Source organism: Aphelocoma coerulescens, chromosome 1, assembly GCF_041296385.1.
Source record: "Aphelocoma coerulescens isolate FSJ_1873_10779 chromosome 1, UR_Acoe_1.0, whole genome shotgun sequence".
In the NCBI taxonomy this organism is placed as follows: domain Eukaryota; kingdom Metazoa; phylum Chordata; class Aves; order Passeriformes; family Corvidae; genus Aphelocoma; species Aphelocoma coerulescens.
Window position 1 is genome coordinate 69,656,028 of NC_091013.1, and position 16,664 is coordinate 69,672,691.

A 16,664-nucleotide genomic window follows, 5' to 3' on the forward strand; every position below is an offset into this window, starting at 1 on the left:
TTCAGTTACAGAATACTTGCTTCTCTCAAACTTTGAAAGTAATGTTTAAAGCCCCACACTTTTTACATTTGCAGCTTACCTGTGGGAAACAGCTCCCCAGGCACCATGTTTATTTGTTAGTATGTTGAGTATCTTCTGTTTGAGCTGGTTGGCCGTAACATGATCTCGATGCTTAGCAGCACTGATGAGGTGATCACACATCTTCTCCTCCTCTCTCCGGTCAGCCGCGTACTGAGCACACTGTGACTGGGAATGAAAGAGCATCCACTTGATTAAAGACATGCTAGTTATGATTGCCTTAAAATTATTATTTATTAAACTCTTTCAATATGAAAAAAACTCATTAAAATACTTTTCAGAAGAATAGGACGTCATTTGTCCTAGTTTCATCCAGGAAAGGGTTAATTTTTTACAGAAGCTGGAAGGGAGGAATGTTCAGACCCTAGTGTTATTTGATACTATCTCATGTCACTTGCCAGGGGCAGGAGTAAGGAAGACTGTCTCTCTGGTCAGGGAGAAAGTGTGGCAGGCAAAATGGGGTCCAGTCCTGTTTTACTTACGGAGTAAACCACTTCTTTGTCTTATACCTTTTCTTATTAATATTGTTGCTGTTACTGTTCTCTTTCTTATCTCATTGCTGTTTCCAGTAAATTGTTCTTAACTCGTGATTTTCACCTTTTGTGCCTCCAGTCTCAACTCCACCATGGAAGGGGCGTGGAAGTGACCAAAGAGTGTCTGGTTTAGGAGAGTCTTGGTGGGGACACTGAATTGTTCTGTAGTACTATTTCTAAACCACAACACGATTCAATTGAAATGGTTCTACTACTATATATTATCCATAAAAAAGCACTCAGAACATGAAAAAATTGAAATACCAAGGGCAAAGGCAACAGAATTGCAATTAAAACCATTAAACTATACACCTCTGCATGTGTATATGTGTGGCCATGGAAGGCTAACCTTAGAAGTTAGTCTTTCTTTGTAAATGTTTCACATGGTGTTAGGTATAAAATACAGCTCTAACATACATAGGATAATATACAACAAAAAATTACGTACACTGATTTTGATCTTTGAATTATATTAAGACCTGAAATTAAAAAGTTATTTGATTATTTTATTACTACAGATGCTAAACTACAAAACTACCGGATATATTTTCTATTTCATATCACAACAGGCAAAATTTTGATAACATACTACCTCTTCTAAAAACCTAATGGATAAAAAAATCACTCATATTTTAAACTGAAAAACATCTAATATTTCCATCATGTTTCCTTTGAGAGAAGACTACCTCTAAAATAAATACTGTGGTTCTTAAGTTTCTCACAAATTTGTTTCTAAGCTGCCAGAATTCCATAGTGTATTTTTGTTTTCATAAATCCTTTCTTTATGTATAAGGACAATACTTTTTCACTTCTTTTCTCAAAATCATGCTAAGTTCAAACTCAATTTCTCCTCCTCATAAAAATTCTTTCATAATGTCTAAAGAAAGGGAATGTCTAAAGCCAGAGTAATCAAAATAAATCCACTAAAAGTAGAATTTTCTAGGTATAAATTACAAAGGCTAGATTGTTCTCAAAATAGCTAAATTAAAAAATACCTTTTAGGACACATTTTTGCACTTACAGTTTTTGTGAACCATTTTAGAACGTTTAGCCAACACTCAAAGCTGTAATAGTTCTGAATAGAATCCAATATTCTAGTATTCAAAAGAGCAATTAAAATTAAGTTAACCTCATACCTTATATTTTATTCTTCATATTTCTGCATACTACCTTTTTAGTACAGACCACATTAGCATTCCAGTAAGATTTTTACAGTGGTCTTTCTGTTGTGTTTACAGACATTATTTCAAGTAATCTATCTGGGAAAGAACAATGGTTACACTAATTCATAAAGGGTTAATTCATTTTTCAATTTATCTTCTTGTACAGGGAGGCACCAATTAGTACAGTGATCTGCCTTAGTAATGAGGTTAATATTTCACCAGCTCATTGGACAGTAAAATTAAATTTTCATTTTTCTTCCTGAACAATTACAAAGGTTAACAAAATGAAAGTTAACTGTGAAGTATCCATTCTGAGAGGAATTTTCCTGGCTGCAACTACAACTGGAGTCACAGAGTAAAATTTAGATGCTGGTCTATGGCCTCTCCTCTATGCAGGAGACACAGTAACTTGGTGCAGCTTGGGCCAAATAATTTCACCCATAATGATTCAATTAAAGTTTAAAGGGTAGAAATAAAATAAAATAGTCATGCATTTCTCTAGCTGAGAGCAATGATTAACATGTACTAAACCCCAGGACATACACCTATACAGTTTATTAAAACAAAATGACAGATATACAGCCATGTAGTAGAAAACTACCAGAAATCTCTTTGTCCCTATTGCTTTCAAGTAGGATGAATAATAAAATGTTCAGTTATATTCCCACCATTATTAAAGACAATATATAAAGCATTCTTTCAGACTTTAACCATCACCTTATTTAAGTACTTGTGAATTTCACATTTAAAACAGTCTACATTTTACAATTTTCTTTTATGATTTGCAGTTTTAAACTTACTCGCCTAAAAAGTGTATCTCGGTCTTTTCCTACAGGAAATGTAATGAAAATTTTCATATATGAAAAATGTGTTGGTTTCTTTACCAGACAATAGACAGACTTGAGGCTATTCCTTTAGGGAATTTAGTTAATATTCTAAATCTTATTTGCTAACAGAAGCTAGAAGTTAATTGAATATTCTCATTTTGTCTAGAGTTCTGACAGATCTTATACCTCAATGTATTCTTCAAAGAGCAGATAACTCAATCTTCCATTGTCATCTTAGGTTACTGCATGATGCTCTGATAGATATCAAATGTTATTTATTGTTGAGGCAATATGAAACTTCACTCTGACATACACTTAATTGTAGATGCAATTTTATCTACGTTCAAAATATCCAGTATAAGCTTGGTAATAAAGTTGTTGCAATCCCATATGACAAGTGTCTGCTGTCTGCTCTGACAAAATGAAGTAAAGGTTATGTGTATTCAAAATGACAACAGATATCACTGTGTCTCACAGTTTTCAGCTAGGTCAAGGAGCACAAAAACTAGGACACCAAAGTGCACATTTAAGAGAGCTGTTTCAAGGAGATAAAAACCTCATCAAAACTTACTGGATCCTATTTCTAGTCACCAGGTGCTTGTTGACATTTTCTGACAGATTAATAAAATGATATAGCTATTTATTATCATCAATACTAAGTATATCTCACTGCTAATGCTGGTTCACTTGAGCAGTAAAACGTGGAAATATATGACTGCACATATATACCCACATATATACCATACACCAATGCATGCAAACACAAGGCAGGTTCAGAAACAATAAAAACAGTGATGAAATATTGTGTGAAATACCATAGTAATGCAAACCCATATTTGATAAAGTCATGACAAAAATGAAGTCTTAACCTTACACCATTACTTTTGCTTTTTTTTTTCTTTAATAGGAACAAAATTAATCCTGTATAAACAAATGAAAACCTATTAAACTGAAGACATTTTAAAAAACAGGGGGGTCTAACATTTGGATCACTTTCAAGCAATGTAATTTAACTTGTATACTGTACCACTCATTGATGAAAAAGCAAGTGTGTCGACTCCTTTTCAGAATAAGAATTATAGACATTTAAGAGTTATGGGAACCAGCTACTCTGTTACATTTTCCAATCCTGAATCTTACTGTCAACGGTTAATGATTCCTAACTACCAAGAAAGATATGCACTATTAAATTTCACTATAGAAATTATAAAAATTAAATGTTCTAAAGAGCTCCAAAATTCAAAATGTTCGAAGAGAATGACCTTAAAATATTAAATTTTTATTTCTTATTTTTCATGAAGTACCTTAAGTGTATAATTGCTTTGTTTTATTACTGAACTCATACATACTGTTGAAAAAAATCAACAAAAATAATTATTAAGGTAATTTGCATTACTATTTTCAATAAATCAGAAAAGTTCTTCATGAACCAAAGGGTCTACCATATCAGATTAGACATCCTGATTAAGGCATTTCTTCAAGCTGTAAATGCTTTTATGAATTTCAGTGACAAGATGAGAAATTAAACCCATTCCTTGTGCTTGACATTTACCAAAGCTTTTAAAAAGCAGTTTTGAAATGCTTTCAATGTAAATTTCTTCCTTGGAAGAAAAAAAAAAAATCTTTATTGCATGGAGTTACAGTCTAGGTGACAACTGACTGAAAACAGAGAAGCAGAAATGCACCAGCTCCCAGGCTTACCTCAAACTCAGCGTGCTTGTGGACATCTTCAGCTCTTTGTCGGTTTAAAATAAATTCTGCTTCATTTGCAACACGCACTATATGGTCTTTCATTGCATGACACAATAATCTAAAATAAGAAAAATCAGAATCAGCCTTTTTATTTGACGTACTTCAAATAAACTATTTCAGCAGATTTACTTACAACGGAAAAAATTAAAATCAATGAAAATTCTGTAATTAAATTTTCAAATTAGTTGAAATGAAAAAACAATTTTATCTAAATTTTTCTGCATTGTGAAAGCAGAAAGAAATCACATTAAAAGGAAAAAAGTTTTCCATTTATTATCGAAGGGAAAAGTTCTTTATGGAAGAATACATTTTGAGTAAGTTTTTAACAGTAGTCTCAATACGAATACTGCATTGTCATTTAAAAAAATCTAGACAACTGCTTAAACTCTTATTTGTACCATTGAAAATATTAAATAGAGGTGTTCCAATTTCAGTCTTAAAAAGTCATGCCACTACTGAAGATTTAAAATTCTATTAAAATTGCAAAATAATATCAATATATTTCACATGTTTTTTCAAACACTAGAGTGAAAAGTGCATGTTGTTTCCAAGTTTTCAAGGTATCAGGAATAGAAAAATCTTACTTAAAAAGGAGGAAAAACCAGATTAAGACTGGACTGAGGCTGAGGATGTCAGTCAGACACATTAACTTAAGACTTTTGTAAAGACCACAAAATACCATGAGGTGCATAATAAAATTGCAGCATAAACAACACTGTTAAAAAATTCTCACATCTTTTGGGGCAGCAAGAATGGAACCAGCTGCTTTCTTGTCCCTATAGTCCATAGCTAGGGTTGGCCATTATATTAAAAATTACTCTGCTCTTCTTATCAGCAGGGAGGAAATATCTTTCAGGATGCAATGATCTGCCAGGTCTGTTTAGGATCAAGAAGAACTGTTTCTTTTTCTGTGAAAGTGGAATATGGTCTGGGATTTTTCTTCTTGCAGCATCAGGGAAAGAATTTCAGTTTCTTATATTAAGGCTGTGAAAATTCTAGCAAACTCAACCCTAAGGTTGGTGTTTGGTGTTAGAAGAACCACAAGCAAAATTCATTACTATTAGAAATGAAAGTCATGATTACTAGACCTTACACCTGCAAGGTGGAAAGACCTGAACTCTGTTCTTGCCTCCTTTGGTGTGTTCTACCATCTGTGAAGGAAGGAAACCACTTACCCTGAGCTAATAGTCAATATGTGTGCATGGCAAGGGAAGCCATAAAGGTTGGGGCCTGTGTTTTAGAGATAAAGAGAGGAAAACTTGGATCAAGGTTTCACAGTGGATATTCATGCTTTTAATAACCATTTTTATTATATCTAACCCTTTGCTATTTTCAAAGCAAAAAAATTTTGTAAATTATAAAGTTGCCTACACTGCAGTCTTCCAAATTTAGCTTTATTTTTTAATCTACCCTGCTGGACAATATGCTTCAGTATTTTATTACTGTTAAGTGTGCAGATCTTTATTGTTAAGAGGTAATGGTAGGACTGTCCTCAGATATGGATTAGGAATGAACATTAGTGGGTGTCAAGAGGATGGGGACAGACCCTTCAGTGGTGCTCAGCGACAAGACAAGAGGCAATGGGCACAAAGTGAAACACAGGAAGATCCAGCTTCATATGAAGAAAAATGTCTTTACTTTGTGGGTGACACAGCACTGCAACAGGGTGTCCAGACAGGCTGTGGAGTTTCCTTCCCTGGAGAAATTCAAAAGCCACCTGGATGCAAACCTGTGCAACCTGCTCTAGTTGAACCTGGGGCTGTGCTGGATGATCTCCAGAGGTCCTTTCCAACCACAGCCACTCTGTGATTCATGACATAGACAAGCTTCTCTAAAATGAGCAAATACTAGATTTGAGTGTTTAATATCTCTAATGAAATTTTGTATCATAGGTCTTCCCGAAATTTTACATACTATAGTAACAATCTGGAATGAACTATGAAATAAATAGAGCATAGTGCAAATGCTCCAGCTGTGGTCCAGACAAGAATTCTAGTTCCAAATGGCTTCAGGTGAAATGAATAGGCTTCTTAGGCACTTCCTATCACCAAGAACTTGCTGAGAAAAGATGAAAACTAACTTCAAGCCACTGGGTTTATTATTTGGGAGATCTGGGAAGTTTTTTATATCTCAACACCTCCCACCTGCCCAAAAAAGCCCACCACAAACCCAACAAAAAATCTAAGTGGCCTCTGTTCATGAGCAATGATAAATAAATACCACATTAATCTTGGTTGTATTTATCTGTAGTAAGAGGTGTTCACATTCCCTGTGCCCATTTATGTACCTACAAGTACAAGGACCTTCAAATGGATCCTCAGAGACTGCTAATTCACACAAGTTATAAATAAATCTCTTGCCAATACATAGGGAAATGTCTGTCTGCTTTACAGAAAATGAAAACTTTTATAGTCATGCAGCAGCAGATTCAAATCAGATGGCTGAAATTGCTGGTGACACCATATGTACCTTTTGTTTATTGTCAAAAGTCTTATCTATGGGATATCTCAGTATTATTTCAACTGTGTCTTGCCATTTTCTTCATGAACTCACATATCTATCATTGATTGTGACTTCTTCAAGAAAAAGATGAAAAACTGTTTGTACGATCATTAACAAATTAGGATTATCACAAAAGTGAGGGCACAGCCTATTAAAACTGTATCAATTAAATAATATGGCATCAATGTGTGCTAATAAGGGACATACTGGGATTCACTTACCTTAGACACTTGTATGCACCTAAGGTAGAACTTCAAAGACTAGGTAAACTATGTTTTTCTATCTAGAAGACCCTTAGTAATCATGCTAATCCTAAAATCACTTGACAGAAAGACACTTTGAAAAAAGGAAGGGTGAAAATCCAGGCCATCATTTAAAAATCTTGCATGGCTACAAAAGAAGCCTTGACCTGGATGCTTTGATTTGCAAATGCAAGAATGTAGGGCTGAAAATAGAAGCATAATAAATTAAAGCAGTTAAATGTGTCATCACTGAGAGGCAGCAACTACAAGGTTGAGGAAGCAACATCTTGTCTTACAGAGGTTTTTGCAAAGGTGCTTGCTTCTGTGCTTGCTCTACTTGTTAAAAGAAACTTACTTCTTGATTTTTAAAAGCCCTATTAAAATAATTTTTGGTATTGATTTTTAGTTCTAACTGAAAGCTACCATGTATTCTCAAACTACATTCCTACTAAGTAAAAGATAGCAAAACTGTTTACTGGATTATATCATAGCCAGCTAACTCTGATTGAATCTCAGATTCATATAGACACAGCACTACTCAGTGTACTGTCTTAACTAGTTTATACCTGATGAAAAAGCATGATAATGTTGTCATCCTTTGAATACTAACCAATTTATCTAAATCCTGATTAATTCAATTGCATGCATGGCATAAGATAAAATAAAAAAAGAAACCTCCAACTTTTTGGCTTGAGAAAAAGTGCCTACAACTTCTTTTGGATTCTCAAAGAAAAAAAAAAAAATTATTCAGAAAGAATCCCAAATCAAGAGAAAACTTACCCTCAGTAGTATCAAAGGCTTCCAACATATATTTAAAAAAAAAAAAATTAAAAATCTCCCTTCACACACTACAAGTAAGAGAAAAGAACAACGATTTCTAGGTCAGCAAACTCCCTCCTTCATTGCAACAGGCAGCTACGTCATTCAAAATTTTTCATAAGTTTATGAAAGGCATTTTCATGAAATCTACTTCGTGAAATGGGTCTTCAGTGTATGAAAATGTGATTGAGTTTCTTGCCTCCCACACAGCTTTGGAAGGTTCTCTGAAGCTTAAAATGAATCTTTTACTTTAAAATGAAGCTTTTACTTTCCAATCAAATGTATTCTTCAGCAGTCTTTACTGTCTCATTTTACACAAACCTTGCCCTTAGGTTTACACAATTCTTCCTTCTGACAATCTCCTGATATTCCATGTATTCCTATTTATTATGCTAAGTAAACCATCTCTCTGACTTTTCTTGTGTGGCAAAACAATTGATAAGAGGAGTTTTACTAATATCATAGCTAGATTTTAGCTTTTCTAAGTGCATATCCAAAACTATATTCTAGACAAATTCTAGTTACTATTTACATTGTAACATAATTGCTGCCTTATTTCAATGGAAACTCTGATGCAATTCTAAAATGGTGTTACCCTTTTTCTTAGCACTATGTTCTGTGATTTTGCACACGAAAATTTCAGTGATAGATTTGTCTTTTACCTCCTCAGATATTTCCAAAAGATCCAGCCATTAGCATATATTTTCAAGAATATGAATTCCATGTACTGTAACATTATAAAATATTTATGTAGTACATTACATTGTATAACATTTATATTAATGCAGGTTTGAAACCCACCCAATATATCCTGATTAATATTTCTGTCATCTGTCCAACCAGGTTTCCCATCCAGTTTTTTTTACAGAGCATTCCCTTTTTGGGGAAAAGGCTATCCTCTATCTTTCCCTGACCATCATCCTGCACTGGAGTGACCAACCCCAGCAAGAAGGAGCTTGAGGCACAAGAATGCATGTATACTTGCTATACAAAGGGATGACTTAAAATTCGAGAGCTGTACAATTTTTATTCTCCTTTGGAAATAAAACGTGTTCTTTAGTGAGATATCCTTATCACTGTGACTGAGTTATAGCCACTGTTCTCATTCACTCTTGTAAATCCTCATCCTGTCTTAGCAAGCACCTCCCTCAACAGACCTAGTAGCTACATTAATGTTGAGACAGTGAGGAATCAGGCCTTCTGGTCATACCTATAAATTTCTACATAAGTAGTACTTCTAAAGGGCTAAGGAGTTTTATGAGAAGTTTCACCACAGGCTTGCTGTACTTTTTATACTCACTTGCAGTAATTCACGATTTAAAAAAAAAAAAAAAGTCTTGAGTTAAAAAAAAATTTAAGAATTGACCTTGAAAAATGTTTGGCTTTATCCTGTGTTCTTCAGTTGCACCACTGAAACTCCTACCAGTACTGAAGACATCAGTGCTTGCCAGATGAGCTGATCTCAATCAAGAACTGATAACCAGAAAAAATCTTATCTCCTCTCTGTGTGGCAATCCTTACTGCATAAGGTAGAGATTAAACGTGACTTGGTAACTTATGGTTTCTCCTCACCAAGACAAGCTTGATTTATATTAATGTCCACAAATTTACAAACCACAGCTTAAGTTCCTTTACTAGGAAACAGCTTTGACTTGGTTTTAGATTGAATCAAAAGACTTTCAGTAAGGAATCCACCAACAAAGCAGTCTGAAATCACTTGTGCCTCAAATCCTTCTACAGAGAAATGAGCTTTGTGGAGTTTTCAGCTGAAGATATGGAAAAAACTCTAATTAAAATAAACTGGTACTTCATAATAAGCATGACAGGGCATAAGTATCTGTAGGAATAAATGGTGGGGTCTCCTTAAGCTAAAAATGGAAGAATCTCAGACTTACGAGCAAGACAAGATTGAGAGCAAGTTCAGGACATGACTATTCATAAATATGAGTTATTTGTAAATATTGTTTGGGAGTAGGTAAGAAGTTATTTTAAATCCATGTAGCTAGCTTTCCAGAATTCTGTCCTCAGCAAAGTTACTTTAGAATTCCAGAGTGCTTACACGTTTGTGAAAAAGTATGTGTAACTGATCAGAAGGCCCTGTTTTACAGATAATGGAGTTTAAAAAGGCTGGATTGTGGAGTACCACATTCCACGAAGTCATTCAGATAAATAGCCAGTGCCTGGAAGAACTTTTTTAGCTTCAGAAAAAGAGATGGTGATAAGACTATACACAAACTGTATTGGAAACCTGTAAAAACCACAAAATGCTTGCAACACATCTAGATGTGAATTTGTACACCTATTAGAACTGAAGGATGAAAATTCTTATCTCACTAGCTATGCTAACTGGGCTTTGCTACCCTGCAGTCAGTTGTTCCTAGCAATAATCTCATACAGAGAGAAGGGGCTCATTGTTTTTACACTGCTAGATGAAATGATTGAGCTTACGTCACCCAGTCATTCCTTTATTTGAAATAAACTAAAAACCCTGATCATTCCCAAACAGTAATTTTCAAAATAGATTACCAAATGAACATTTGTTATAATTTAGCTAAGATCTTGCTTCCTCTACTCATTCCTGAAATTCTGCCAACTCCCATGTCCAGGGAAACAGATGTTTCTCTGACTTACTTTCATCATATGCCCATAGCTTAATTAAAAAAAAAAAAAAACAAACAAAAACAAAACAAAACAAAACAAAACAAAACAAAAAAACCAGTCTGGAAATGTGCCACATCAAACAGTTGGTTTGAAAATTATTACTCTTAATGGCATTCATAAGAAATGAAACCTATCATTGCACTTGATATCTGTAATAGGATTCATAAACTAGTCTAACTTGAAGAGTTTGAAGTTCCACAAAATGCAGTACTTCTATGAATACTTTGAAAGTAAATTCCTATAAATTTTGGAAAGTAATGTCTAACACGGAGGTCTCATTTCTTGCAAGAGAGGAATGATGAAGAATTCCCTAGAGAAAAGTTTGAAATTATAGCATGCAAACACTGGCTATGGATCTACAGCATAAGGACATTGACAAGATAAATTTCATGAAAGGTAACTATTAATGTTTCAGAAATGTCAAAGAAGGTGTAACAGATTCAATGAAACTCAGAGTTGACTACAAAGAATCTGTTCCACTCCCCATAAAGATTTTCTATTTTGCAGAGGAATTTTCAAAATCAAGAGGAATCTGTCTCTTTGAAGTAGTGTTTACTGGATAGTAAACATCCTTGACCAGCAGTTATAACTGCCTTTATCTCAGAATCAGCATCTGCTTTGAGATATGACCTGATCAGGCAATGCTAGGGGAAAGGATACCCCAAAACCTATAACAGATCCTAAGAACTGTAGGTGTACTGACCCCACAAATACACAGATGGTTACCAAAACAATGTATTCTTTGTCTAACACAAACTACTACTCTGGAGGTAGGACAAGGATGGCTATAGTAAGGGTGACAAGATTATGAAGAAGCACATGTAAACAAGAGACCCAAGCTCATATATGGCTGGAGCAGAAATACAGACATTCAGTGCTCACTTTTACAGAAGTATCTGTGACAGGAATCCTCTACTAAAGGAAGATGATATTAGATATATGTAGGATAAATTGCCATAAAATGCCCACACACAGTTAATAAAGGATTCCTCCAATCAAAAGTTACACTTGGTGAGGGTGACAATAAAGCACTGGAATTTGGTTGTATCTGTCAAAGACAGAATAATCAAACATCATTTTTCTTATTTATTTATGGTTTCTGACTGCTACTGCTTCTCCAGTGTTATTTTCTGACTGTATTTGCATATATTGGATTTTGCACATCAGACCAGAATCCTTTGCAAGTTGTTCTGGTAGCCCTGAGCTCCATATAGTCTGAAGACCAAATATTTTGCATTCTTGGATGATTCAGGTGAGGTCCTCATTCTGTCCTGTAATCAAGATCATTATCAAAACAGAAACAAAGAACAGTATTTATTTTGGACCCTACTACTAAATCAGTTCTTTGAGAGCTATTTAGAGACCCAACTGCAGATGCACATTATAAATCAAATGTGGCAAGTGGTACTATAGATATACCTTGTAACACGTGCCTGAACATTTAAGTATTGCAGACAGTGAATAATGGCTGTGAAATAATTTACCACAAACCAAACACATCAGAACTGCCAAACTGCAACAGGGGATGTCCAAAAGAAAATTTGATACAGTTACTCCACATTCCCAGTTGAGGTAACAAGGAAAGAATATAAGTCTTTATGAGCCTCCTTTCAGGATTGAATCAGCAATTCATCCAAATTTAAAGAAACACTAATTTCCAGACTATTTAAACATTGTTATTTTTTCAAAATATTTCAACAAAACAAGGTTTAAAAGGAAATGGCTTCTTGTGAATTTTAAATATGCTCAGAGATCCAGGTAGGTGGATACGCTAAAATATATATTTTCATGGCTAAAGGCAGAAAGCACATTTAGGTACAGAGATGGAATTACAGAAGCAAAGTTTAAAACTTTAAATCTGAGATTAAATATAGTCTCATCTTGCCTTAAATTTATATTATAATTAGACTACTCCTCATTAAAATGAAGAAATTATGTAAAAAATAAAGGAAAATATTTAAATGAAAGGAACAAGATCATCTCTTTAAAGAGGTGAGTGTTGTGAAAGCATAAAGGGGGATGGAAATAGATGATGAGGATAGTAATCAAGCTCTGAAAGACTTAGAGATCATGACCTACAATCCATCTCCTAGGCAGGATAGATCCCTGGGATACTCTGCTTGTCAAAAACATCAAGCTAAGGTACAACCAATTAACCACATTTAAGTAGTAAGCTTTTTACCTATTTAGCTGTCTATCCATTCAGAATGTAGAGTTCTAACTCTGATGCACAAGTATTGTGGGACCTTTCCGATGTCAAGATAAATGATGCTCATTGCTACTCCTATGACCATAAATCAGATTATCATTTTTATCATAGAAAGCAAACAGGTTGGCAATGGATGGTTTAGCTTTCGTAAATCCATGTAGACTGTTATCAATCACCTTCTCTTTCAAGCAGCCAGAATGTGTTTCAAAGGGACTGCTACATGGTTTTCCAAGGGACAGAAGAAAAAATGACCAGCTTTTCCCTGAATTTTGAGGACTGCTTTAAAGATGGGTGTAACATATGCCTTTCTCCGGGAACCTAAGACCTGCCCCAATTTCCTTAACTTCTTGGATCAGTGATCAGCCTCGGAAGGACTTTCACAACCATCAGATGTACCCCATCAGGTATCATGGGCTTGTATGGGACAAGTCATCTCAAGGAATTCTTGACTCAAACCTTATCCTTATTAGATGTCCTCCTTAAACCCTTTCACGAAAGAGAGATAAACCTTAGTGAAGACTGAGGCAAATAAGGAATTGAGCATCTCAGTCATATATGTGACTAAATCATCCACCCCATTCAGCAACAAGACATTTCCCTCAGTCAGCCTACTAATGAAGCTCTTGTTGTCCTTGATGTCCCTTCCGAGTTTCATTTCCAGCTGGCCACTGGCCTTCCTGAAAATATCCCTTACATGCTCATGCAATGCTTCTAAATTCCTCCTTTCTAGCCAGCTTCTAGTTCCTCCTCCTGTGTACTCTCTTTTAGCATCAGAGCTCTAAAATAATATCTTTTGCTGGCCTGTTCCTGCACTTGGATAATACTGTACTTAAAAGCCTGACACCTTTGAGAGCTACCTTGACACACATGTTTGCGTCCCATGGGATCCTACTGACCAGTTTCCTGAATAGGCTAAAAATTTGCACTCATGGAATCTCTATTCTGCTGCTCTCAATCCTCACTTCCCTCAGGGCCTTGAACACCACTATTTCATGGCAACTACAGCCAAAGGTGCCATTAATTAATCACATTCAATAATAATTTTTGCTTCCTGGTAAATAGCAGATCCAACTGTGTGTCGCTCTCAGCTGTCTCCTCCTGTATCAAGAAGTCATCCCCAGCTCTCTCCAGTAATTGTCTTCCCTACACGCATCCCACCTTGTTGCACTTCTATAGGTCATCAGGAAGATTAAAGATCCCATGGGGAACTAGGGTTTGTGATCCAGATACTTCTTCAAGGTGTTTAAAGAATGCTTCTTCCTTTCCCTCGCTCTGAATGAGTGGTCTGTAACAAACTCTCACCATGACTCTCCCCTGGACTCTCTTCTCATCCTGTCCTGCAAGTTATCAACCAGATTATCTTCCATCCCACTGAAGAACTCCAAAAATCTGAACTGCTTCTTCACAGAGAAGGCAACACTCCCTCCTTGCTTTCTCTGGCTATCTTTTCCAAGGAAATTGTCTATTGCAGCACTTCTGTCATGCACTGCAGGCTGTCCCACCAAATCTTATTCATTCATTCCAATGATGTCATAGTTTTGTGATCACATATGAAGTAATTTCTACTCCTAGTTGCCCAAGATGTATGCATTTGTATACATATTTACTTGAGGTGGGTACTCTTATTTCTTCCTTTTGTCAGTGAGCAGCTTTTTGTTTCGACCTCATCCATCACTACTCCACTTAAATGTGGGCTGTAGTCTCCCTCGCATATCATTCCTAAAGAAATCTTTTCATGTCTCCTTTCACAGCCAACATTGCAGATGCATCCAGCTTTAAAATTATGAAGCCTACTTATGTGTATACCCCAACGTAAATCTGAAATCCTAATTAAGCTGCTGTCATTGAAGCTCTTGACATGTGTGATACCCTCAACATCACACATTCATAGCAGGAGACTGATTAAATAGAAGCATGAAGTTCAAGATCATAACCAGGATGTCACTAAATCTTTCAGGTGTATTACATACCTTGAAAGAATGAATTTAAATCTATAGTCAGATCTCTTGTTACACTAAAAGCTGTTACAACAGTCCTATTTTTAGGAAGCTGTATCAGTGTTCCCATATTGAATTACAAAACTATGTGTTTTTCAGATCTTCCCCCAAAAAACCATTATCTATACCAAAAAGCCCTAGAAACACAGTAAATCAACAAAGTTAAAATGCAAATGAAGTTTGTTGAAGTATCAGGAATACAAATGTAATTGTTTAAACTACAACTAATTTGAAATATTTTATTTAAGAACATTTCTAATACATTCAAAGATCCAAAAGGCATTTGAATTATTTCAAGGAGAAATAACAAGAGTTAGGTACTCAGAAAATCACCTTATAGCATCCATATATTAAAATATAAAAATATAAATGTCTAATTGAATATATTAAAACCATGATCCTCTGCATTACATCTACACATTTTCATTCACATTCAAAAGGAGAATCTTTCTCAAAACTTTTGATTTATTACTCAGGTCTCTCAAAATCTTACCCAGAAAGTCCTTCAAAATAATCTTAGTCTTCATTTTGCTTTTAATAATTTAAAATTCAATCATTATTGCACAGTGATTATATGCAATTTTACATCCCATTAACCCTGCTTTGTTTTAATTATAAAGATCCTTTGTTAGATTCCTTTAAATGATCCAGTTTATAATTCCAGGTTATCCTAGGGAGCACTTTAATTCAGTTGCACATTCATCAACTGTTTATGTCCTGTTAATTGTTGACAACTGCACAATTGCATTCTCTAGCTATGATTGATGAATTGCATTCACAAGTTTAGCTATTAAGCAGAATAAATATTTATAACAATTTTCAGTTAAAGGATTGTTATCTTTGTCCCCAAAAGGGTAAATTAAAAACAAACAGGCTGATTGCAAAGAAGAGCATTCCAGTAATGCACACACACTGATTCTAAAACATCTTTCTGAGAAAAGTATAGGGAGGAACATGTGTCCAAGGGCAGTTTGATTAGACATTCCTTTGCCTGGATTTAAGGAGTGGTTCTTAAATGCTACTTGTTTTTGAAAAGTCATTGTTAGAGGGGATTAAAAGGTTCACTGGTATCTTAATACCTGACTGATAAAAATATGCATGTATAGGATTCATTCAGAATGGTCATTCTATCAATAGTAAGCATTCAATAATATCTGACCCCAACATCCTGGCTGAGAAAATGAAAAAAAAAGGTCCAAATGGTATTGCATATTACTATCCAAGAACATAAGCTTACTATAATTATTCAGTCTGTTGCCAGGTAATATTTGTTGTACAATGTGCATGACCCACTCAGGTGAGCCCTATTGTGGTGTAAAAACTCATATTTGCACTTTATAGCAAGAAGAATTTCCAACGGAGGGAGTTAAGTTTCCTACTGCTATATGGCACTATAAACTCAGTGTGCACAGGGAATACAGGAGAATTTACACCAGCCAAATGCTGGGTAATTACAGGCTCCTGTGTTCTTGATATTCATATTCCTATATTTCTATACTCTGAGATTTTCTAAATTTCATTTCAAATAAATGCATGATTTAACCACTGAAATATCAGCTAGACAAAAAATATCCTACAATAAAGAGAAGATTTGATACTTCACTTTGCTAATGAGACATCATTGGAGAAAAACAGAAATCACACATAAAATGAAAGCATCTCTTCAACAGGTGTATTGCTATTTATTTTTTTTTAGCTGCACATAACAAAATGTGTAGATTCAAATGGATTTAATGTATTGGCCAATACAAATCAGACACATTGCACAAGTGGTTTTATTTGTCTTGGGTACTCCACTACCAGAAGGGCCAAAGAGTCTCCCTTTGCTTCTCAGCTTGCTGGCGGGAAGTACTGACAAACGATGTGGAGAGTGGAACATAT

General features: G+C 35.0%; 1 protein-coding gene across 8 annotated transcripts in view; it reads right to left on the reverse strand.

The window, feature by feature from the left end:
- NBEA (neurobeachin) overlaps positions 1 to 16,664 on the reverse strand; it is a 467,531-nt gene that overhangs the window by 219,148 nt on the left and 231,719 nt on the right. For all 8 annotated transcript variants that reach the window (XM_069012126.1, XM_069012137.1, XM_069012124.1 and 5 more), the window contains 2 exons: positions 4,303 to 4,411; positions 80 to 246 (listed from right to left, as the gene is read on the reverse strand). In XM_069012126.1, coding sequence (XP_068868227.1) covers positions 80 to 246; positions 4,303 to 4,411 — 276 coding nt within the window. The remainder of the gene's footprint in view (positions 1 to 79; positions 247 to 4,302; positions 4,412 to 16,664) is intronic.